Raw genomic sequence first — 24,231 nt, forward strand, 5'->3', positions numbered from 1 at the left:
GTCTACGTACTTAGATCTACTTATTGCGGTGTCTTCACTGCTCTAAATCGATAGCTAACGCTCTCCCGTTGACTCCGCTTGTGCTCCTCGTTCTGGTGGAGTACTGGAGTCAACAGGAGAGCGCTCAGCGGTCCATTTATCGTGTCTATACTAGATGTGATAAATCGACCCCCGCTGGATCGATCGCTGCCTGTCGATCTGGCAAGTAGTGTAGACAAGCTCTAAGCCTTCTTCACCCTCCACAAAAATATCAAGTCACTTCCAACTTAGCCTGCAAGAGGGAATGAAAGAATATGCACCTTCCCCATGTGCTATAATCCTCAACCTACATGCCAAAAGCTCAACCTTCCTCTTATCCAGCAGTTTAAGCCTTCAGTTTTCTCTTGAAAATTTGATAGTGCAATTAACATGAAATAGCAAAAATAAAACAAGGAATACTGTGCTGATTGTATTATTTCCAGTAAAAGACCCCATTTTAGTTTATCTGAAGCTTGCTACATACTTCAGTATTTGTTTATTTAGGTTAGTTACATTTTCTTTCATAACAGAGTGTAGCATATGATGTAATTCTGTTTTAGTAGTGCAGTGTTAACGGCCCAGTTTTGAGAATAATTTCAACTCTGGTTTATAAGGAATGTAAATGCTGCTATAGGAAGGCAAAGGAAGTTAGGGGGTTCAACAGCTAACTTCCTGTCATGCATGTCAGCACAACAAGATGAGTAAATCCTTTTCCTTCCTGGACCAGCAGTTTAGGACAGAAACTGTGTTCTACGGCTTAGCTAAAAACTGATTTCTAACATTTTTTCTTTTCCAATTTGAACAGACTGGTATATGGACTGAACTTAACAAGATTGAGCAAAATTTCTTAAAGCCTTTGCACACAGGACTTAATATGTCAAAAGCACATTATGAAGCAGAAATAAAAAGTAAAAAAGCAAATAGACGAGGTTGGTTGTCTCCATTACTATCCTTTAGATGTGTCCTTTTAGATGTGGAAATGGTGTGAGAAAAATGAGTGAACACTATGTAGGTTGTATTTTAGGTAGATGTATTTGAAATATGCTGGGTTCAAAATGATCACACAACAACCCTGTAGATACCATATTTGTCATTAGGAACTACTTTCGTAATGTAATAGGGGTCAGAAAACAAATCTGTGGGCTTTGTTTTCATTGCTATGCTTTCTTCAGTTTTTCATCCAATATGGACTATTTATCAATTAAAAGTAGCCATTATTCAGGGTCTGTTTATTTCCAAGTGCACATACATGTAAGCCTTATGGAAGCTAATAGAAAAATACATGTGATTCGGAGATTGTTTCAACATGAGTGATATCATGTGGACATTCAAAAATTGCTCTGCACTGCTACTTCTGACTTAGTGTTCATGCAGCCTACAGAAGCAATGCAAACCAAGAAAGGGGGATGGATAAAATATGGAGAAGCTAGTAGCCTTTGCTTAAACAATAAAATTAATATTTAAGTGGTAGATAAATTAAATCATGGCATTGGACCCTCTCCTGCCATCTTTTTACATGTGTAACTATCTATTATTCAAAGAAAGTTGTATAAAAAATGGATGACAGGATTGTGCTGTGGGAATTCTTGCATTTTTCCATTTTATGTGATTTGCAGCTTCATAAAATTGTCTTGTACTGCAATATAATATACCTCTTGCTATTTTACTGTAGTACAAGATTTATCTTTTGAAATCCATATAGTAATAGTCCATATGCAACACTTACTATAGAGAACAGCCCAATAGCTTAGTAATGCAGTGACCTGCCATATGGAACGCTGAAGCTCAGGTCTACATTCTGTTAGAAGTCAGCGCTCTCCATTCTTAACTCTTGACCAATCACTGGATACACACATTTAACAATTTAGAATTTATAACTGTAATATAATGAAGATGTTAATTTAAAAATTAGAACACTCTGCTGCTCTATAATATGTTCTTTTCTTTTGCAGAATCTCACAATTCTAAAGCAGTTTGTTCTGTAACAGTTGGCGGGGAAAAGATGCCTAACATGACCACTGAAATGCAGCTTCAGGTAAGTTCATACCTTTTTCCAAAGTTATGCAAATGCATTTAGACTGTTGTTGTTGTGGGGTTTTTTTGTTTTTGTTTTTTTACCTGAAGGCAAGTGTACATTTAGAGCTGACTGGGGGAAAAAAATGTCATTGTGCTAATATAAATAACATGAATTTTTCTTGACATTTCAGGTTCTACATTCAGCTCTTTTCACATTTGATTTAATAGAAAGTGTTCTGGCCCGAGTAGAAGAACTCATCGAAGTGAAAATAAAAACCATAACATAACAAATATTGGGGGTCAAATGAAGCACTTGATGTCGTAAATCCTAGTGGGTTTTTAACTCTTGCAGTACATTAAGACACTGGTCATTATGACTTTACTTGAAAGAGACGTTATCAAGCTTTAAACAAGTCTGTTGAAGAATTATTTATAAAAGGCTGCTAGAATATTTGCAAGTGCTGTTCTTTACATGTCTTATTACGTGTCTTTACTGTAGAATCTGATTAATGGAGATAGTCAATGTACTAATCACAACAAAATATCCCAAGTTACCCTCTCATTGAGTTTGCTGCAGTTTTGCTAGTGTTTGCATCTGCTTGGCATAAGATAATTATATTTTATTAACCTTTGGAGAAGAGAGGATGTTTTTGGTGTGTAGAAATAGCCTTATGTTTGCATTACCTAGAACCAAATAGTAATGTTTGGAAAGTTTTGAGATCCACAGATGTGTAAATACTAGGTATTATTACTGCAGTTAATATTGCTAACCATACTTCTAGATTAATAAAGACTGACTGTAAACAAGGACTATCCAAACTGGAGATCTGAGCATAGGGATTTGAGGACAAGGGGAAGCCAGGCTTCAAAAAGCACCTCCAGGACAAAACAGGATAAGTTTTAGAACTTTCCACAGTGAAAAGTAATATACATAAACAAGACAGTAAACATATTTTTTGTAAAGAGAAACAAGAATACAATTCAGTGCATAAATTGTTAATTCATAATATGGTCTAAAATATATGGACTTGGGGGAGAATCTACTCTAGGATCATTGATTATTCTTATCCTCCCTAACTATGAAGAATCTCCCAAAGAGGTGTTTAAATGTTTTGGAAAATAACAGATCACTTTGCAATCAAGCTAAAGTTAAGGTACTTGCTTTTTAATGCTGTTTTATTTAAATTGCCCAAATTGTAAAAACAAAACATACATAGGATTTTAAAAAAAAATCTCTTAACTTTTCTCCAAGTTAGCAAATTTGGTATAACTCACACTATCTAGCATTGAATATCACAATAAATGTTATGTAAATTTTAATTTAATGCATTAATTATATACACAAATATTTTTAAACTGACCATTTTTTGTATAGTTGCTGTATTTTTTTTGAACAGACAAGAAAAACATTTGTATTTTGTTTAGAAATGTAACTCCAGAAGTTTTGAATAAATCTAATTGTTACTAAGTTAGTTACAATCCAACTGGATCTTGTGAAGCATTTTCCAAACTGGACTCTGGTCTATGATCTGGGCTTTTGCCATTAGCATTCTGTAGCGAATGTTGTCTATTTGTGGTTTGCAGGTGATCTTAAAAGGAAAAAAGAAATATGTGCCGCTACTTACAAATATTTTGATTAAAAGAGAATTAGATAGTTTGGGTAAAGAAATACTGAACCATTTACTCTTAATATAGTACAACTGGAAATTACGAAGAGACTGAGACCAGATTCTCTCAACTGGGTGTCTGGGGGTGAGGGAGAAACAAAGGTAACAGGGTAAGCCACCTTGGGGTGCCAGGCTGATCCTGAAGCACAACTTAAAGCAGCTGTGGGACTGATTTGTTCATATTCTGATAACATCCCACAAGGGGTTGTTACAGCTGCTAAGGATTAGCTAAATATGGTTGCTCCCTGGCCACCCCTCCTGCACTGGGGACAGGGAGAAGTGAAACAGCAGTCATTACGCATGTTGTACTCCAGCTGGTGTTCCCCAAATGGGGGAGTCTTGAAGTAGCTTATTCAACTGGTTTGAGGCTGCTTTGCACTGGCAAACTAGTGCAAGTTGACCACAGCAGGGGCCAGATTCTGGCCTTAAGATTTAGAACTGTATTTTAATGGCCACAGATAGGCCTGGGCCTTGTGCTGACATCATCCCTTACATGGAACTCCCATTGAAGTCACTGTGACATTAGTGAAGATCAAGTGCAGGAGAGCTTCAAATTTGTAGGATCAGCAGTAGGCCTAATTTTATTTAACACCTTTGCAGTTAACACTGAATTAGGATATGGTGCAGAACAGATTTCACAAAAAGCTAGAGGTCTGATGTACAGTGGTTACTATTAAGATGTCAACATTTAATAGTTGTCACACTGTAGTACATGAGATGCCACAGTTATTTTATAGACTCTAGAATAGAAAATAATTGCAGTATCTTATGCCAGACTATTGTAACTTGGTAAATGCTAATTTTGTATACAGTGACCACTTACGAAAAGGATAAAATGCAAACTAATATCTGGTTTGCTGCTGTTCCTTTTATTTTTGGTACTTTATCGGAGTGCTGTTCATACTATTATAATTAATGTTGACTCAACATTTCTGTAGAAAAATCATTAAATAGCTTCTGCATATGCATTCATCTTTTCAAAGAAAATTCATGTTTACTTAAGCATGTAGGATGTGTGGCAGTTTCACAGATATAAACAACACAAATGGCTCTGTTGTAGTTGTTAGTCTATAGAGTAGATTTATACAAGTAAATCCATAATTGATTGAAGTCACCAAGCTGCTATAGTCTTTAGGGTAGTAATTTACTTTAAGAAGATCTTGAATATTTACAGCCTGATTTTGATTTCATGCTAGTTTTACATTAATCAATGAATGGAGTCACTCCTGATCTACAATGGCAAGTGAGAGCAGAATTAGGCCCTAGATCTCTGTCATTCATCTTTATACATGCTCATAAGACCTTTTAAAGCTATTGTTAATAATAGTTTTAAACAAACATTTGAACTACAACATCAGACTTTGGCTTGTGTTATTAGAACAGTAGGTATTGTCAGGACTCTGATCAACGTAACAGTAAGCTACAAGCTCAGTTAAGGACAAAAAATTAATTGCTTTTGTTGGTTAATGTATTTTTTTTAAAAAGCTTTCATGGGTAATATTTGTTAATATATACCACAAGACTTACCTTGGCTATAGTTAGCATGAGTTTAACTATTTCAGCAGTGTTATGAACTGGAATTACACGTAAATTACTGCCCAGGAATCTGCACATCAGAATAACCATAGTTACATTTAAAATATATATTTACAGTACATGACAGCTTAAGGCTGAAAAACCCTTCTCACATTATCCAAGTAGTATTTCTCCATCCGAGCATTTCCCACAATTCTGAACATCTGGGCTGCTGTCCTCTCTCTGCATCTCATGGCACCACATGGTCTGGCCATATCCCTTCTGTTCCTGCTTGCTGCCAGATTGCCTTCACAGCAGCAGACAGTTGCAGTTTCTTTGCCTTCTGCCCTTCTTCTGTTTTTACTTTTCTACCCAGTTTATTGGGCCTTGGGGAACAGTGTTCTCCCTCCTCAGCATTCCTTTCTCCCTGGGTCAGTTAACCTCTGGGGGGTTTAACTGTCCCTGAGCCTTCACTGCAGCGTCTCCCTGCTTGCTCCTCTGCACTTCTTTCCTACCATACTTTTGTTTCATAACCCTTCCTACATCTCACTACTTTCCAGACATCCAGAATTGTAGGAGATGCTGAGCTTCAGAATGGAAAATTTCTTACCAATACTTCTCTTCCTGCTAGCAGCATCTCCCACAATTCTACCTGTCCTGGTAGGGGTCATGAGTCAATGGTCAGATATTAAGTTGAATCGTTACCATATGACTGTCTTCCTTGGTCTAATGTACATAAGTACTTCATTATCTCTGGAACATTTGTTAACGATGTTATGCAAGTTTTACAATTTGGGAATAACTTATATGACAGCAAGCAGAAGCACAGGGTGAGTGTCCAGACCATGTGGCACCAAAACACTGATCTGCCTCTGTGAGCTGCAGAGAGGAGAGCAGCCCAGATGTCCAGAATTGTGGGAGACATTGCTACCAGAAAGGAAATGATCAGTAAGAAGTTTTCCAATCCTACCTCCTACGCTCACCACCAGTGCATGCAGAGAGTTTGGGTTTTGTTTTGTTTTTAAGGCAAATGGAAGGTTGACACTATTCCTACATCCCTCTTCTCTTCTCTCCCCCACTCCCACCCATGCATCTCCTGGTCCTGTATTTTATGAGGTGTTGTTACAGGAGAGAAGCTCCCTTCTTTCTCTGGAGTGCTTAGTGACAGAGACCCAAGCCCTATTCCACTTTGCTTGAGATAAAGCTCCTTCAGCAATTGTGTGCTCAGGAAGGATTGAGACTGTAAGCACAGCTCTGCCATGCCAGTTGCAGAATTAGTTTTCACTCTCAAAATGCCAGTAGGCAAGTGGATTTGTTGAGGATGGTAGTAGATTACAGTCAGGTGTTTGAAAACACTAAGGAATAGGTTTAAATCTAAACTCCCATACCTTGTTACTGCACTATCCAGACAGAATGTGCTACCTGTCAGATATACCCAAAACAAGAGGATAATCCTGATAAGAATTTCACTTTAAAACACACTTTTATGTTGCTCAGGGGGGTGCTTTTTCCCACCCCGAGTGACATAAATGTTGCCAACATAAATAGTAGTGTAGACATGGCCTACATGTGAAAAATCAGGGTGACACGGGATGAGAATGCTTTAGAATAATCAGAGGTTTAATCCAAATAAGTAGCCAACTGTTCAGATACGTATGGCTTCTGTGACCCTCCTTCTTGTGACTACAGGTAAGAAGTTTTACAAACCAGTGAACAAACATTTGTTAAATATTTCTTCATGCAGACAAGACTTGTTACGGGAAAGTTTTGGTTTTTTTCAAAATTTAAGAAAAATAGCAAAATTTTCCAGTCAGTATTACAAACCTAGAAAAAAGAAAGAATCGCTAAATATATTACGTAGCACTGAAGTGATTGAAGAAAGTGTTACTTGTCATGCTTTCAAGCGTGTCCCATGTTGTCAAGTTGACTGACACGTCAAAATGATTTTGAGAGCACTGTTTTGCACATTTTTTACAATAAGACAAGCCAGCATTACAAACGTTAGCCTCTGGCTAATTTTCCACTAGATGAGCAAAATCAAATTCACCTGTGTGACAATTTGGGAAATCTGTCTGCAGCACTTATGAATTCTGGTTGATATTATGACAGGTTTCAGAGTAACAGCCGTGTTAGTCTGTATTCGCAGAAAGAAAAGGAGTACTTGTGGCACCTTAGAGACTAACGAATTTATTTGAGCATGAGCTTTCGTGAGCTACAGCTCACTTCATCAGATGCATACCGTGGAAACTGCAGCAGACTCTATATATACACAGAGAATATGAAACAATACCTCCTCCCACCCCACTGTCCTGCTGGTAATAGCTTATCTAAAAGCCATTTCCAGCACAAATCCAGGTTTTCTCACCCTCCACCCCCCCACACAAATTCACTCTCCTGCTGGTGATAGCCCATCCAAAGTGACAACTCTTTACACAATGTGCATGATAATGAAGTTAGGCCATTTCCTGCACAAATCCAGGTTCTCTCACTCCCTCACCCCCCTCCAAAAACCCACCCCCATACACACACAAACTCACTCTCCTGCTGGTAATAGCTCATCCAAACTGGCCACTCTCCAAGTTTAAATCCAAGTTAAACCAGAACATCGGGGGGGGGGGGGGGGGTAGGAAAAAACAAGAGGAAATAGGCTACCTTGCATAATGACTTAGCCACTCCCAGTCTCTATTTAAGCCTAAATTAATAGTATCCAATTTGCAAATGAATTCCAATTCAGCAGTTTCTCGCTGGAGTCTGGATTTGAAGTTTTTTTGTTTTAAGATAGCGACCTTCATGTCTGTGATTGCGTGACCAGAGAGATTGAAGTGTTCTCCGACTGGTTTATGAATGTTATAATTCTTGACATCTGATTTGTGTCCATTTATTCTTTTACGTAGAGACTGTCCAGTTTGACCAATGTACATGGCAGAGGGGCATTGCTGGCACATGATGGCATAAATCACATTGGTGGATGTGCAGGTGAACGAGCCTCTGATAGTGTGGCTGATGTTATTAGGCCCTGTGATGGTGTCCCCTGAATAGATATGTGGGCACAATTGGCAACGGGCTTTGTTGCAAGGATAAGTTCCTGGGTTAGTGGTTCTGTTGTGTGGTATGTGGTTGTTGGTGAGTATTTGCTTCAGGTTGCGGGGCTGTCTGTAGGCAAGGACTGGCCTGTCTCCCAAGATTTGTGAGAGTGTTGGGTCATCCTTTAGGATAGGTTGTAGATCCTTAATAATGCGTTGGAGGGGTTTTAGTTGGGGGCTGAAGGTGACGGCTAGTGGCGTTCTGTTATTTTCTTTGTTAGGCCTGTCCTGTAGTAGGTAACTTCTGGGAACTCTTCTGGCTCTATCAATCTGTTTCTTTACTTCCGCAGGTGGGTATTGTAGTTGTAAGAAAGCTTGACAGAGATCTTGTAGGTGTTTGTCTCTGTCTGAGGGGTTGGAGCAAATGCGGTTGTATCGCAGAGCTTGGCTGTAGACGATGGATCGTGTGGTGTGGTCAGGGTGAAAGCTGGAGGCATGCAGGTAGGAATAGCGGTCAGTAGGTTTCCGGTATAGGGTGGTGTTTATGTGACCATTGTTTATTAGCACTGTAGTGTCCAGGAAGTGTATCTCTTGTGTGGACTGGACCAGGCTGAGGTTGGTGGTGGGATGGAAATTGTTGAAATCATGGTGGAATTCCTCAAGGGCTTCTTTTCCATGGGTCCAGATGATGAAGATGTCATCAATATAGCGCAAGTAGAGTAGGGGCTTTAGGGGACGAGAGCTGAGGAAGCGTTGTTCTAAATCAGCCATAAAAATGTTGGCATACTGTGGGGCCATGCGGGTACCCATAGCAGTGCCGCTGATCTGAAGGTATACATTGTCCCCAAATGTGAAATAGTTATGGGTAAGGACAAAGTCACAAAGTTCAGCCACCAGGTTAGCCGTGACATTATCGGGGATAGTGTTCCTGACGGCTTGTAGTCCATCTTTGTGTGGAATGTTGGTGTAGAGGGCTTCTACATCCATAGTGGCCAGGATGGTGTTATCAGGAAGATCACCGATGGATTGAAGTTTCCTCAGGAAGTCAGTGGTGTCTCGAAGGTAGCTGGGAGTGCTGGTAGCGTAGGGCCTGAGGAGGGAGTCTACATAGCCAGACAATCCTGCTGTCAGGGTGCCAATGCCTGAGATGATGGGGCGCCCAGGAGTTCCAGGTTTATGGATCTTGGGTAGTAGATAGAATATCCCAGGTCGGGGTTCCAGGGGTGTGTCTGTGCGGATTTGATCCTGTGCTTTTTCAGGAAGTTTCTTGAGCAAATGCTGTAGTTGCTTGTGGTAACTCTCAGTGGGATCAGAGGGTAATGGCTTGTAGAAACTCGTGTTGGAGAGCTGCCGAGCAGCCTCTTGTTCATATTCCGACCTATTCATGATGACAACAGCACCTCCTTTGTCAGCCTTTTTGATTATGATGTCAGAGTTGTTTCTGAGGCTGTGGATGGCATTGCGTTCCGCATGGCTGAGATTATGGGGCAAGTGATGCTGCTTTTCCACAATTTCAGCCCGTGCACGTCGGCGGAAGCACTCTATGTAGAAGTCCAGTCTGCTGTTTCGACCTTCAGGAGGAGTCCACCTAGAATCCTTCTTTCTGTAGTGTTGGTAGGGAGACCTCTGTGGATTAGTATGTTGTTCAGAGGTATTTTGGAAATATTCCTTGAGTCGGAGACGTCGAAAATAGGATTCTAGGTCACCACAGAACTGTATCATGTTCGTAGGGGTGGAGGGGCAGAAGGAGAGGCCCCGGGATAGAACAGCTGCTTCTGCTGGGCTGAGAGTATAGTTGGATAGGTTAACAATATTGCTAGGTGGGTTGAGGGAACCATTGCTGTGGCCCCTTGTAGCATGTAGTAGTTTAGAAAGTTTAGTGTCCTTTTTCTTTTGTAGAGAAGCAAAGTGTGCGTTGTAAATGGCTTGTCTAGTTTTAGTAAAATCCAGCCACGAGGAAGTTTGTGTGGAAGGTTGGTTTTTTATGAGAGTATCCATTTTTGAGAGCTCATTCTTAATCTGTCCCTGTTTGCTGTAGAGGATGTTGATCAGGTGATTCCGCAGTTTCTTTGAGAGCGTGTGGCACAAGCTGTCAGCATAGTCTGTGTGGTATGTAGATTGTAATGGATTTTTTACCTTCAGTCCTTTTGGTACGATGTCCATCTGTTTGCATTTGGAAAGGAAGATGATGTCTGTCTGTATCTGTGCAAGTTTTTTCATGCAGTTGATAGATTTCCACTCCATACGGCTAAATGCAGTGCCTTGCATAATGACAGGTTTCAGAGTAACAGCCGTGTTAGTCTGTATTCGCAGAAAGAAAAGGAGTACTTGTGGCACCTTAGAGACTAACGAATTTATTTGAGCATGAGCTTTCGTGAGCTACAGCTCACTTCATCAGATGCATACCGTGGAAACTGCAGCAGACTCTATATATACACAGAGAATATGAAACAATACCTCCTCCCACCCCACTGTCCTGCTGGTAATAGCTTATCTAAAAGCCATTTCCAGCACAAATCCAGGTTTTCTCACCCTCCACCCCCCCACACAAATTCACTCTCCTGCTGGTGATAGCCCATCCAAAGTGACAACTCTTTACACAATGTGCATGATAATGAAGTTAGGCCATTTCCTGCACAAATCCAGGTTCTCTCACTCCCTCACCCCCCTCCAAAAACCCACCCCCATACACACACAAACTCACTCTCCTGCTGGTAATAGCTCATCCAAACTGGCCACTCTCCAAGTTTAAATCCAAGTTAAACCAGAACATCGGGGGGGGGGGGGGGGTAGGAAAAAACAAGAGGAAATAGGCTACCTTGCATAATGACTTAGCCACTCCCAGTCTCTATTTAAGCCTAAATTAATAGTATCCAATTTGCAAATGAATTCCAATTCAGCAGTTTCTCGCTGGAGTCTGGATTTGAAGTTTTTTTGTTTTAAGATAGCGACCTTCATGTCTGTGATTGCGTGACCAGAGAGATTGAAGTGTTCTCCGACTGGTTTATGAATGTTATAATTCTTGACATCTGATTTGTGTCCATTTATTCTTTTACGTAGAGACTGTCCAGTTTGACCAATGTACATGGCAGAGGGGCATTGCTGGCACATGATGGCATAAATCACATTGGTGGATGTGCAGGTGAACGAGCCTCTGATAGTGTGGCTGATGTTATTAGGCCCTGTGATGGTGTCCCCTGAATAGATATGTGGGCACAATTGGCAACGGGCTTTGTTGCAAGGATAAGTTCCTGGGTTAGTGGTTCTGTTGTGTGGTATGTGGTTGTTGGTGAGTATTTGCTTCAGGTTGCGGGGCTGTCTGTAGGCAAGGACTGGCCTGTCTCCCAAGATTTGTGAGAGTGTTGGGTCATCCTTTAGGATAGGTTGTAGATCCTTAATAATGCGTTGGAGGGGTTTTAGTTGGGGGCTGAAGGTGACGGCTAGTGGCGTTCTGTTATTTTCTTTGTTAGGCCTGTCCTGTAGTAGGTAACTTCTGGGAACTCTTCTGGCTCTATCAATCTGTTTCTTTACTTCCGCAGGTGGGTATTGTAGTTGTAAGAAAGCTTGACAGAGATCTTGTAGGTGTTTGTCTCTGTCTGAGGGGTTGGAGCAAATGCGGTTGTATCGCAGAGCTTGGCTGTAGACGATGGATCGTGTGGTGTGGTCAGGGTGAAAGCTGGAGGCATGCAGGTAGGAATAGCGGTCAGTAGGTTTCCGGTATAGGGTGGTGTTTATGTGACCATTGTTTATTAGCACTGTAGTGTCCAGGAAGTGTATCTCTTGTGTGGACTGGACCAGGCTGAGGTTGGTGGTGGGATGGAAATTGTTGAAATCATGGTGGAATTCCTCAAGGGCTTCTTTTCCATGGGTCCAGATGATGAAGATGTCATCAATATAGCGCAAGTAGAGTAGGGGCTTTAGGGGACGAGAGCTGAGGAAGCGTTGTTCTAAATCAGCCATAAAAATGTTGGCATACTGTGGGGCCATGCGGGTACCCATAGCAGTGCCGCTGATCTGAAGGTATACATTGTCCCCAAATGTGAAATAGTTATGGGTAAGGACAAAGTCACAAAGTTCAGCCACCAGGTTAGCCGTGACATTATCGGGGATAGTGTTCCTGACGGCTTGTAGTCCATCTTTGTGTGGAATGTTGGTGTAGAGGGCTTCTACATCCATAGTGGCCAGGATGGTGTTATCAGGAAGATCACCGATGGATTGAAGTTTCCTCAGGAAGTCAGTGGTGTCTCGAAGGTAGCTGGGAGTGCTGGTAGCGTAGGGCCTGAGGAGGGAGTCTACATAGCCAGACAATCCTGCTGTCAGGGTGCCAATGCCTGAGATGATGGGGCGCCCAGGAGTTCCCTTCGAGACACCACTGACTTCCTGAGGAAACTTCAATCCATCGGTGATCTTCCTGATAACACCATCCTGGCCACTATGGATGTAGAAGCCCTCTACACCAACATTCCACACAAAGATGGACTACAAGCCGTCAGGAACACTATCCCCGATAATGTCACGGCTAACCTGGTGGCTGAACTTTGTGACTTTGTCCTTACCCATAACTATTTCACATTTGGGGACAATGTATACCTTCAGATCAGCGGCACTGCTATGGGTACCCGCATGGCCCCACAGTATGCCAACATTTTTATGGCTGATTTAGAACAACGCTTCCTCAGCTCTCGTCCCCTAAAGCCCCTACTCTACTTGCGCTATATTGATGACATCTTCATCATCTGGACCCATGGAAAAGAAGCCCTTGAGGAATTCCACCATGATTTCAACAATTTCCATCCCACCACCAACCTCAGCCTGGTCCAGTCCACACAAGAGATACACTTCCTGGACACTACAGTGCTAATAAACAATGGTCACATAAACACCACCCTATACCGGAAACCTACTGACCGCTATTCCTACCTGCATGCCTCCAGCTTTCACCCTGACCACACCACACGATCCATCGTCTACAGCCAAGCTCTGCGATACAACCGCATTTGCTCCAACCCCTCAGACAGAGACAAACACCTACAAGATCTCTGTCAAGCTTTCTTACAACTACAATACCCACCTGCGGAAGTAAAGAAACAGATTGATAGAGCCAGAAGAGTTCCCAGAAGTTACCTACTACAGGACAGGCCTAACAAAGAAAATAACAGAACGCCACTAGCCGTCACCTTCAGCCCCCAACTAAAACCCCTCCAACGCATTATTAAGGATCTACAACCTATCCTAAAGGATGACCCAACACTCTCACAAATCTTGGGAGACAGGCCAGTCCTTGCCTACAGACAGCCCCGCAACCTGAAGCAAATACTCACCAACAACCACATACCACACAACAGAACCACTAACCCAGGAACTTATCCTTGCAACAAAGCCCGTTGCCAATTGTGCCCACATATCTATTCAGGGGACACCATCACAGGGCCTAATAACATCAGCCACACTATCAGAGGCTCGTTCACCTGCACATCCACCAATGTGATTTATGCCATCATGTGCCAGCAATGCCCCTCTGCCATGTACATTGGTCAAACTGGACAGTCTCTACGTAAAAGAATAAATGGACACAAATCAGATGTCAAGAATTATAACATTCATAAACCAGTCGGAGAACACTTCAATCTCTCTGGTCACGCAATCACAGACATGAAGGTCGCTATCTTAAAACAAAAAAACTTCAAATCCAGACTCCAGCGAGAAACTGCTGAATTGGAATTCATTTGCAAATTGGATACTATTAATTTAGGCTTAAATAGAGACTGGGAGTGGCTAAGTCATTATGCAAGGTAGCCTATTTCCTCTTGTTTTTTCCTACCCCCCCCCCCCCCCCGATGTTCTGGTTTAACTTGGATTTAAACTTGGAGAGTGGCCAGTTTGGATGAGCTATTACCAGCAGGAGAGTGAGTTTGTGTGTGTATGGGGGTGGGTTTTTGGAGGGGGGTGAGGGAGTGAGAGAACCTGGATTTGTGCAGGAAATGGCCTAACTTCATTATCATGCACATTGTGTAAAGAGTTGTCACTTTGGATGGGCTATCACCAGCAGGAGAGTGAATTTGTGTGGGGGGGTGGAGGGTGAGAAAACCTGGATTTGTGCTGGAAATGGCTTTTAGATAAGCTATTACCAGCAGGACAGTGGGGTGGGAGGAGGTATTGTTTCATATTCTCTGTGTATATATAGAGTCTGCTGCAGTTTCCACGGTATGCATCTGATGAAGTGAGCTGTAGCTCACGAAAGCTCATGCTCAAATAAATTCGTTAGTCTCTAAGGTGCCACAAGTACTCCTGGTTGATATTATGAAGTTGTTACTATGTAAAATTGCTGTATCATGGAATGCCTCTAGGTCTGTGTATCCAGACCAAGGATAAGAGCAGATTGTTAAGGACTATCCGCATCTGAATAGGTCTTACCTGGGAAGAACAAAGGAGTTACTGCATACTAGGAGAAACTAGTTCTCCAACTTCCCTCACCAGTTTGGGGGGAGAGGGGCAGGGTTTCAGTGTCTGGCGTTTGGAGAGTGGAAAATTCCAAAATATAGGATGAAGAAGCCAAAGTGTTGAGGGCAGCCTTTAAAAACCATAGCGGGTGAAGACATGCAGGCAAAAGTAAGGGGATGGATTAGCCTAGGTGAGAGAAGGGTCCATGTTTCAGAATGCAAGCCATGCATTTCAGCAGAAGGATTCTGGCTGCCCCTGACAACTCTGACCCCAACCCAAACAGTGCTCTGGAGTAGTGAGGAAACCGGAAAATGCATGTACAGTTTATTATTTTTGTACTGAGGTGAGTATTTTTTGTGTGATTAGGTAAAAAGCAATGGTGTTAGAATCCTGTGCAAAGTGTCTGTGTTTTGTGTGTTACACTGTAGGCCCAGGAGACCCACATGGCTAAAGTTCTGGGACGGGGTGAATTTAAATTCTGGGTGCAAATCTAAGGGCTTAGCACCAGTGGTGGATTTAGAGTTAGTGGGTCCCTGTGCGCAGCTTCATTTTCTCCCCCCTGCCTTTGGGATTCAGCCAAGAAAAAGAACATTCTCTCTTATCTTCCCCCCCACCCCCATTTTTCATTCTTTCTGTTCCAGGCCAATGGGAGCTGTGGAGTCGGCGCTCGGGGCAGGGGCAGTACGTGGAGACACCCTGCCCTCCCAGGGGCCACAGGGATATGCCTACTGCTTCTGGGAGCAGCATGGCACAGAGGGTGGGAGGCAGAGCGGGCAGGGAGCCGCCTTAGCCCTGTTGCTGGCATGTCTCTGTGCACCCCGTCGGGAGAGGAAGGCAGCAGGTTTCCGTGCGCTGCCCAGGGCAGGGGTAGTGCACAGAGCCACTGGCCACAGCATGCAGGCAGCCTGCCTGCCTGAGCCCTTCTGCGCCACTGGCCGGGACTCAGGGAGGTTGTCAAGTGAGATTTGTCCTGCACTTTGGGAGGGCGGGGCCCTGTCATTGGGGGCCCCGTGCCACCACACAGTTTGTTTCATGGTAAATCTGTTCCTGCTTAGCACTGTTTTTAAGGACTCGGTAATGAGCTGTGAGGCTGCAGCTCTCAGGAGGGGGATACTAGACAGAGGGTCTGAACCCTGAGCATGTGCCTAGGAACCCCAAGACAGAGCCTTTGCTCTGTTGAGACTCTGGAGGCTTAAAACACCTGAGGATTCAGCAGTTGATCACCTCACAGCAGTCTGGCAAGTGTCCAGCTTGGCATGACCTTTGAAAATCTAGGACCTTTGTGCAAATATTCATTAATATTACATCTCATTATTCTTTAGTAATAAAAATACTGGTCCAATTAAAGACATACCTTTTCTGAATCCTGAACATTAAATCCCATTCTTTTGGTCCATGCAAGGCAGCTGACAAAAGCAAAAAACTATTCCGATGAATGTTTATGAACTTCTCAGTTCTGTCTAAAAACTGTTCTCCTCCTGTCTTAAACACGTCTTGTGTGTCTGCCAATAGAAATGCAATGCCTAGAGAAGAAATTGATTACAATGCAAGCTCAGTTTGTTACTTCAAGCTAGTAATGAGGTCTAGCCTTCTAACTACTAATAAGTCATCAATAAGCAGAACTCCCAACTCAAGCATTACTTTAGAAGGCAAAGGAATATAAAATGTGAGTCAATTCGCATACCTTGGCAGTAATGTGCAAGCCAATGGGGATGGCCAGAAAGAAATAATGTCACAAATTGAAAGACAGCAGCTGCAGTCACCAGCTTAATATTTGGTCATTGAAAATCTACAACTTAAAACCAAATTACAAGTTTTCTACTTAAATGTTATTTCCATATTAACATGTGGATGGGAAATCTTGAAATCCACAAAAGATACAGACAAATTCTAGGTATTAAATGGAATGAAGTTATAACAATTGCCAAGATTTGTCAGACTTCAACAAACCTTTATCTCTAAAATTATGCAGAAAAGAAGCTAGAAATATGTGGGGAACAGCTTAAGAACAAAGACAGAGCATCTGCAATGGCAGATGTGCCATTGGGCGCCTAAAGGAACATGCAAAACTGAACATGCCAACTGAAAGAATCCCTTTGTTGAACCATCCTCAGACAGGGAAACTTCTGAGACTTTTTAGCAACATAGAGGACCTGCAAAGAGCAGCTCAGGTTAGACAGGTGCGTTGGAAACTTATTCATGCCTTATGCAATGTTGATAGCACAGAAAGGGTTCAGATTCCGAATAAGCAGAACTATTTTGTCTAAGTGTCACTTTAGTTGTTTAAAGAAAAGGAGTACTTGTGGCACCTTAGAGACTAACCAATTTATTTGAGTTGTTTAAAGTGCTGTTTTACTCTGAAAAGCAACGGTAGAAATAGTAATATGGGGTTTCACGTTTGTTGCCTCAGTGATTTCCCTGGTCAAATCGGTCAAATTTTACAGAGACACATTTTTTTTGTAACTGCCAGCTCAGAAAATTTGACTTGGAAGATTAAGGTGAAGCTGGTTTTCTTTTCACACATTGTCACCCGTAGTAAAGGTTTGTGCAGTGATATTGTCTCAGCTAGATTCACTCAGGTGTGACTGGGATTCAGTAAATTGTTTGATTAATGCACAGAACGAATAGAATCCAACTTAATCACTCTTAGATGAATGGCTTCAGTAAAGCTAACGATTAAATAACAGCAGATTTTTTTTTTAAATCACAAAAGTCATTAGGTACACATAAGGAGCTGTTCCGTCAAGTAAGATGACATTTTATATAATCACTTTTCAGAGTACAACTGCACTTTAATGCAATAACTAGTATCTGATTTCTAACCACAGCCCCTCTTCTCCTCACTTCCACTCTTCTCTTATGTTGGCCTCTTGAAAAAGAAAATACCATCGCACTTTCACATCCACCATTCCAAACTATAAGACATTTCTGCAATGTAGCTTTTGTACAGTTTCTTAGGTCTACTCTGTGCTACTGCAAGAGGATCTGCTCCTATACCCCGTTAGAATTTCTGGTGAGTTCTTTAAGAAATATGTGCTGCAATTCAATTTACTGTACCAGAAAGAGAAAAAATCATGGCTCCATTTTCCACCGAATCTGAATATCGAACTCTGTGGTGTTGACTCTGTAGAGATGCTGAAACTTCATGACTCTAAATAAATGTAAAAAATGTATTTTAAAACGTGCTTGCAATCATATCAACTGGACTCTTAAAACAGAGTCTGACTGTTAAAAGGTCTTTAGTACCTTAGTTTAGAAAATATTTTTACTCCAGTAGCAGTAATGATTTTAAACATTTTAACTGAACTTTTGCATAATTGATGAAAATATGAAATATTTTCACAGCTGCAATAATGATTTAGATGTGAAATAATGGGGTGACAATCCTCTAATTTTTTACCTCTTCCATTATAACCAGACTGTCTACATTCATTTTGTCACAGGAAACACTTGCATAATAAACAAGGAAACTTCACAAACAACGTTTTACAGTCAAATCTTTGTTTTTAAAAAATGATGCATAGAAGGAAGATTTTCAGACAGTAGAAATGTACGCACTAGATATTTGCCTGCAATTAAGTAGGCTGGTTTGAATGAATCAATATGGATGTCAGCATTTTAGTTGAAGGACAGATAGATCAGAAAAGACTGCTCTGGACAACATCCTTACCACGGGAGCTTCATGGCAGAATACAAAATGCTTAGGAAAGCAAGATGACAACACTATGCAACAATGTCATCTGAAAAATGGGGTGGACTTGTGCATATTTTTCAACCTGCAGGTTGAATTTTCTAGTGGTCTAGAAAAAAAACATCTCAAACAATCGCACACATTGTGGACTGTGACTTTAACATGCTCAAATCAGACTTCAGTCTCCTCAAGAGTCCGAATTTAAACCAAAAATTGTGCACCCATATTTGAATCTCCTAACTTATTACTGTAATTTATCCGAAGTATTAATACTGTATGATGGAAGAGATAAAGTCTTCAGGGGGGGAATCTAGAAGACTACAATATCCTTGCTGGAATGACTTACATTGATCAGCTGAAAAAAAATATCCATATAGTAGAATCATGCAACAAGAAAGACAAGGGTTAGGAAAACATTTAACTCACAACAGCAGGTGGCAGGAGTACTAAACTGGTACCAAACACGAAGGGAAATAGCAGAATAAGAAAAAACATGAAGAAAAAGGTAGGTCTACAGTAGCAACAGGTTTACCAGATAAGTGACACACATTTTCCTGTATCTATTATATACTTTAGCATTGCATAAAATAAAATAAAATCTTGGAAATACTTGACAGTTCAATGTTAGTTGACCAGAGGTGCCAATTTTCTAATGTGTCGGGGGGTGCTCCACCCGTTCCCCCAAGGCCCCACCCCTTCCCTGACTCCTCCTACCCTCACTCTGCCCCTGTTCCACCCCTGCCACGCTTTCTTCTCACTTTGTTGTGCCCCCTCCCCCATGCATGCCCTGCGCTCACTTCTCCCTAGGGTGACCAGATAGCAAGTGTGAAAAATCAGGACAAAGTGTGGGGGGTAATAGGCACCTATATCAGAAAAAGCCCTGAATATTGGGACTGTCCCTATAAAATCAGGACATCTGGTCACCCTACTTCTCCCCCTCCCCTTCCAGCACTTCCTGTGGAACAACTGATCACGGCAGGCGGGAGGCACTGATTGGCATGGCTGCCGGAGGGTGGGAGGTGCTGGGGGGAGGGGAAGGAGCTGATCGGGGGGCTGCTGGTGAGTGGGTGCTCCAGCCTCAGAGCATCCCCAAAGCCAGTGCCTATGCAGTTCACCAATAATTGGTATACAGTACCTGGAGAGCTGAACTCATGATAACAGTTGTGATCCATCTTGCCTTTTCCTGCCCACCACTTTCTGCCATTGTCACAGGGGTCATTAATACTTCTTCAGTGAAATATCTGGTAAAACTTTCTCTCTCTCTAGTTTTCTTTAAGCTTTTTGGAGAGAACAGAAATGTCAGCCACCAACTGAAGAGAACACAACTGTAATAACTTTCATCAAACTGTATTACTGTTTTGGAGAAATGTTCTTATAAGTCATATAAATATTCTGTATCTGCCCAAGTGTGGTGGTTAATAAACACTGTAAATATTGTTCCCAAAGGAATCTGTTGCATCTATGACCGTTTTGTTATAACTGTCCTACCATTCAAATGGCTGAGGTGAGAAGGACTAAAGAGAACTCTGCTTTGGAACATGTCAGCAGTGTTTCTAACAATCCAATTTCCTCCCAAAACCTATGGAGAGGTTCAGTGACTTGGCAAAAGTCCCAGTGAATTACTGGCAGAGCGTGGCTTAGAATTTAGGATTTCCTGATGTTTTATAAAATAAATTACACATCAGGGAGTGCAGCAGGGCTAAATGTGCTTCCTTCACATGACAACAGGGAGTGAGACCATCATGAAATGATTCAGTGGATACATTTTTCAAAAGTGCCTACATTATTTAGGAACCTAAATCCCATTTTCAAAAGGCAGTTTTGCAATTTTGGGCCATTTTCACATAGGTGCTTTTGAAAGTGTTATCTCAGGTCTCCTCCATGGCACAGCGCAGGTCATTAAGCTTCTGAGCTGACCCACAGCCCTTCTCCTTGTTGTTCGCATTTGTATTTTTGAAAGGTATGTCTAGGTCTGACACATTTAATAGACCATGCCTTCTTCACCCTGGGTAACTTTACTGGGAGGAGGCTGAGGGGCCTAGGCAGCTGCATCAGGAAGCCCTGAATCCTCCAGCCTAGCTCTGCCATCGATCTGCTGTGACACTTTTGCCAGTCACTGAACCGCTCTGTGCCTCAGCTCCCACCTGTGAAAAGGGGATGAGGCTGTTGCTCTACCTCACAGGAGGGTTGTGAGGCCTGCTTTGTAAAGCTGTGGGTAAGCTCAGCCCAGTCCCATGTGAGGACTGGAATCAGGCTCCCTTTGGGGATGTTTCTACCTTTCCCAGTTAGAGGCCACCCTCAGGTCTGCTGTTTTAAAGAACATGACAAGGCGCAGACCTCAGACCCTTGTGAGGCCTCCTAGCCACCCCTCCCCCCAACACCTTGCTTGTCGGAAGGCACTCGGAAGGCGGGACTTGGGTGTCTAAGGCAGCGTGAGATTGGCTGGCACGCCATGTACAGAGGCGTCAGCTGAGTCGGTGCAGCACTGCCACACTGCTGTGGGCCCACTGTCTGAGCAAAAGCCAGCTCGGGGCTCTGCCAAGGGGAGGCAGAGGAAGAAAGGGATTAACTGGAATTTTGAGCCTTCTAGCTCTTCAGATTACGACCTAACTAATTCTGCCCTTTTGAAAGGCCCGGCTTCATGGCCACTACTGAAGCAAGTGGAAATGTAGCAGGCAGAATTTGGGCCTGTGTTTGAGGGCTCCTCCCTCCTTTTGGTACCACAGCCACTGGCACCTGGACCAAGTCCTGGAGTAACTTGAGACTTTCCTCTAGGGTGATGTGCCCCAATTCAAACCCAACGTCTCTCTGTGATTCAGGAAGTTCAAAAGAAAAAGCAAAGAAACTGCAATTATCTTATCACCAGGAAGATAATCTCTGCCTCTATGTGAAACGGGAAAATGGTGGAGCTCAAGAACACAACTGTTTCTCTACACTCTGTCTGGACTCCACTCCTCTCTCTTCTGTTCAACATGGTTTTCTGATTGAGGGGCCTGTGTCCCTGGGCGAGTCACCACTGGAAATCCTGAGACTTTGGAAGCCACCCTAATAATTTCTCTATAAACCCAAGTTTCAGTCTGAAAGCCTGTGGCCATACAGGTGTGAATACATGAGCTGCTTGAGAGATACAAAGAATTGCTGATTGCAGGCAGAGATATAGGGGAACCCTCAAAAATACAAAGCAGTAAAATGACAAAATGATGAAATTCACAAATAATTTAAATTTTCTCCAGATCAGGGAAAACAAAGAAAAGAATAACAACCAACCCGTGCTGTTACTGCGGTGATGGAATGTTCCAAATATTTTCTCTCTCTATGGGCCTTTAATGTTAAAGCATGAGGCAGCATCTTGTCTGGAGAGAGAGAGAAGCAGCCTGAGAATGCTGGTACATTCTTTTTTCTGACTATAGGATGCCTATCAGCACTTTGCAGAGGGAGGAGCCGGAGGCCAATAAAAGTAGGTACTACAAACAAGTATTGTTGGGCCCAGCCCCTGCATTTGGATAATAAATGAATGTGTACACTCATTTGTGTAAAGACACCAGTACATTTTTACTGCAACATGGACTGCTCAGATTCTGTGCGGAGTAATTTCAAATTAATGAAAGGTGAAGTGCACATTAAAAAAAAAATTAAATAACGTTTATAGCTCTGCGCTGAATAGGCCGGATGAGTTAACCTAGCAAAGAGAGGCATTCAACACCTTAGCCATTTCTCCCCTTCTATTCCTGGCAAATAAGCAGTCATCTTCGAGTGCCTGCTTCTTTCTGTTCAGTCAGATGTACAAGCTAATGTTGAAGGGGGGCGGGAGCCTGCAGTCTGCCTTAGGGAGTAAGTCAAGTCCATATTTTTTAATACTGAAGATTTTTTTAAAATATTTTAAATACTTTATATGCTACAGGGAGTAAAATAAGGGAGAAAAACATTGGACTTCCTACCTCTGTGTATGTAGGTAGGCTTCAGTGCTCTTTTGGCTGGGTGTGATGGTACTAATAGAATGCTGGGCAATTTCTTGTGACACACGCATGGAAATTTTACACAGAGCCTGCATGTCTTTTCCCATCTAAATATATATCTTAAGTTGTTTTATGGAATAATGGAACTTTGACACGGATTGAGAATCTAGCTGGTTGTTTATACATTGACATAGTGCTGGTTTAGACTTCATGTGTGTGTGCACTTGTTCTGAAGTTAGTATAAATCTGAATAAAAGGCACCATTTAATTCAAGTACTGGTGCTATATTTAGGGTGCATAGCAGTGATTTTTTTTGTTGAAGTGAATCTGCCAAATTTGTAACAAGAGCTACCCCTGAACTCAGAGATTTTGGAACTTGTCTAAACACAGATGTACATTATAAGTTATCACCTTTTGAGGATGGGGAATCCCAAAAGATCACAAGGTACAAATGTTAGCAGGTAAGTAGAGGAATAAAGATTAGCTGCTTACTTGTATCTTCCTTTGTTTGTGGAATATTGCTGGGAATGTTTGGTATGTTATTTATTTCTCTTTGAATGTTGAAAATTATAAGTTTTGTTCTGGGTAGTTTTAGGCTCTCTTGAAGCCAGCAGGTGCCAGGGTCTGGCTTTGTACACAACAACGAAGTGTTTTTCCCTGAAATCCTAACATTTTATTACTATGGTAGAGGGTCTGGCTGTACTAAAATTATATCTAAAGTATACCGAAGCTGCAATACACAGTACGATCACAATGCCCTATGAGAGAGAGCAAGGTGCTGCAGATAGGACACTAGTTTGGAAATCAGTAGATCTGTATTCTATTCCCAGTTCTACCAGTGGTTTGCTTTGTGAGCTTAGGCACATCACTTAACTTCTTAAACCTAGATCCACACATGAGGTTAGGCATTGCAATGCTGAGTATTGTGGCAACTAGAAAAATCATAGGAACAGCACTGCAATCCACAAAGCCTGAATTAGGTTCTACAATGAATGGGGTGAGATAGGTTTCAGAGTAACAGCCGTGTTAGTCTGTATTCGCAAAAAGAAAAGGAGTACTTGTGGCACCTTAGAGACTAACCAATTTATTTGAGCATGAGCTTTCGTGAGCTACAGCTCACTTCATTGGATGCATAGGCTTAAATAGAGACTGGGAGTGGCTAAGTCATTATGCAAGGTAGCCTATTTCCCCTTGTTTTTTCCTATCCTCCCCCCCCCCCCCCGCCCAGACGTTCTGGTTAAACTTAGATTTAAACTTGGAGAGTGGTCAGTTTGGATGAGCTATTGCCAGCAGGAGAGTGAGTTTGTGTGTGTGTGTGTGTGTGTGTGTTCTTGGGGGGGGGGGGTGAGAAAGCCTGGATTTGTGCTGGAAATGGCCCACCTTGATTACCATGCACATTGTAGGGAGAGTGGTCTCTTTGGATGAGCTATTACCAGCAGGAGAGTGAGTTTGTGTGTGTGGTTTTTGGAGGGGGGTGAGGGGGTGAGCGAACCTGGATTTGTGCAGGAAATGGCCCACCTTGATTATCATACACATTGTGAAGAGAGTGGTCACTTTGGATGGGCTATTACCAGCAGGAGAGTGGGTTTGTGTGGGGGCGGGGGCGGAGGGTGAGAAAACCTGGATTTGTGCTGGAAATGGCCCAACTTGATGATCACTTTAGATAAGCTATTACCAGCAGGACAGTGGGGCGGGAGGAGGTATTGTTTCATGGTCTCTGTGTGTATATGATGTCTTCTGCAGTTTCCATGGTATGCATCCGATGAAGTGAGCTGTAGCTCACGAAAGCTCATGCTCAAATAAATTGGTTAGTCTCTAAGGTGCCACAAGTACTCCTTTTCTTTTTGGGGTGAGATAGGAGCCTTAGGATGCAATCCACAACAGCCAACAAGCTAGGTGGGGAG

General features: G+C 42.3%; 2 protein-coding genes across 3 annotated transcripts in view; one reads left to right on the forward strand and one right to left on the reverse strand.

Moving 5' to 3' along the window:
• GLMN (glomulin, FKBP associated protein) overlaps positions 1-4,584 on the forward strand; it is a 45,099-nt gene extending 40,515 nt beyond the window's left edge. For both annotated transcript variants that reach the window (XM_077823953.1, XM_077823954.1), the window contains exons 17-19: positions 824-947; positions 1,971-2,053; positions 2,226-4,584. In XM_077823953.1, coding sequence (XP_077680079.1) covers positions 824-947; positions 1,971-2,053; positions 2,226-2,321 — 303 coding nt within the window. In that variant the 3' untranslated portion in view covers positions 2,322-4,584. The remainder of the gene's footprint in view (positions 1-823; positions 948-1,970; positions 2,054-2,225) is intronic.
• Positions 3,489-19,711, reverse strand: C8H1orf146 (chromosome 8 C1orf146 homolog). Its single transcript, XM_077825360.1, is given in 5 exon segments — positions 3,489-3,623; positions 5,229-5,307; positions 16,035-16,203; positions 17,738-17,831; positions 19,507-19,711. Coding segments are annotated over 5 exon segments (561 nt in total). The 5' UTR covers positions 19,591-19,711.
• Between the last annotated feature and the right edge of the window lie 4,520 nt (positions 19,712-24,231).

This window comes from Eretmochelys imbricata, chromosome 8 (genome assembly GCF_965152235.1).
Source record: "Eretmochelys imbricata isolate rEreImb1 chromosome 8, rEreImb1.hap1, whole genome shotgun sequence".
NCBI classification, from domain to species: Eukaryota; Metazoa; Chordata; order Testudines; family Cheloniidae; genus Eretmochelys; species Eretmochelys imbricata.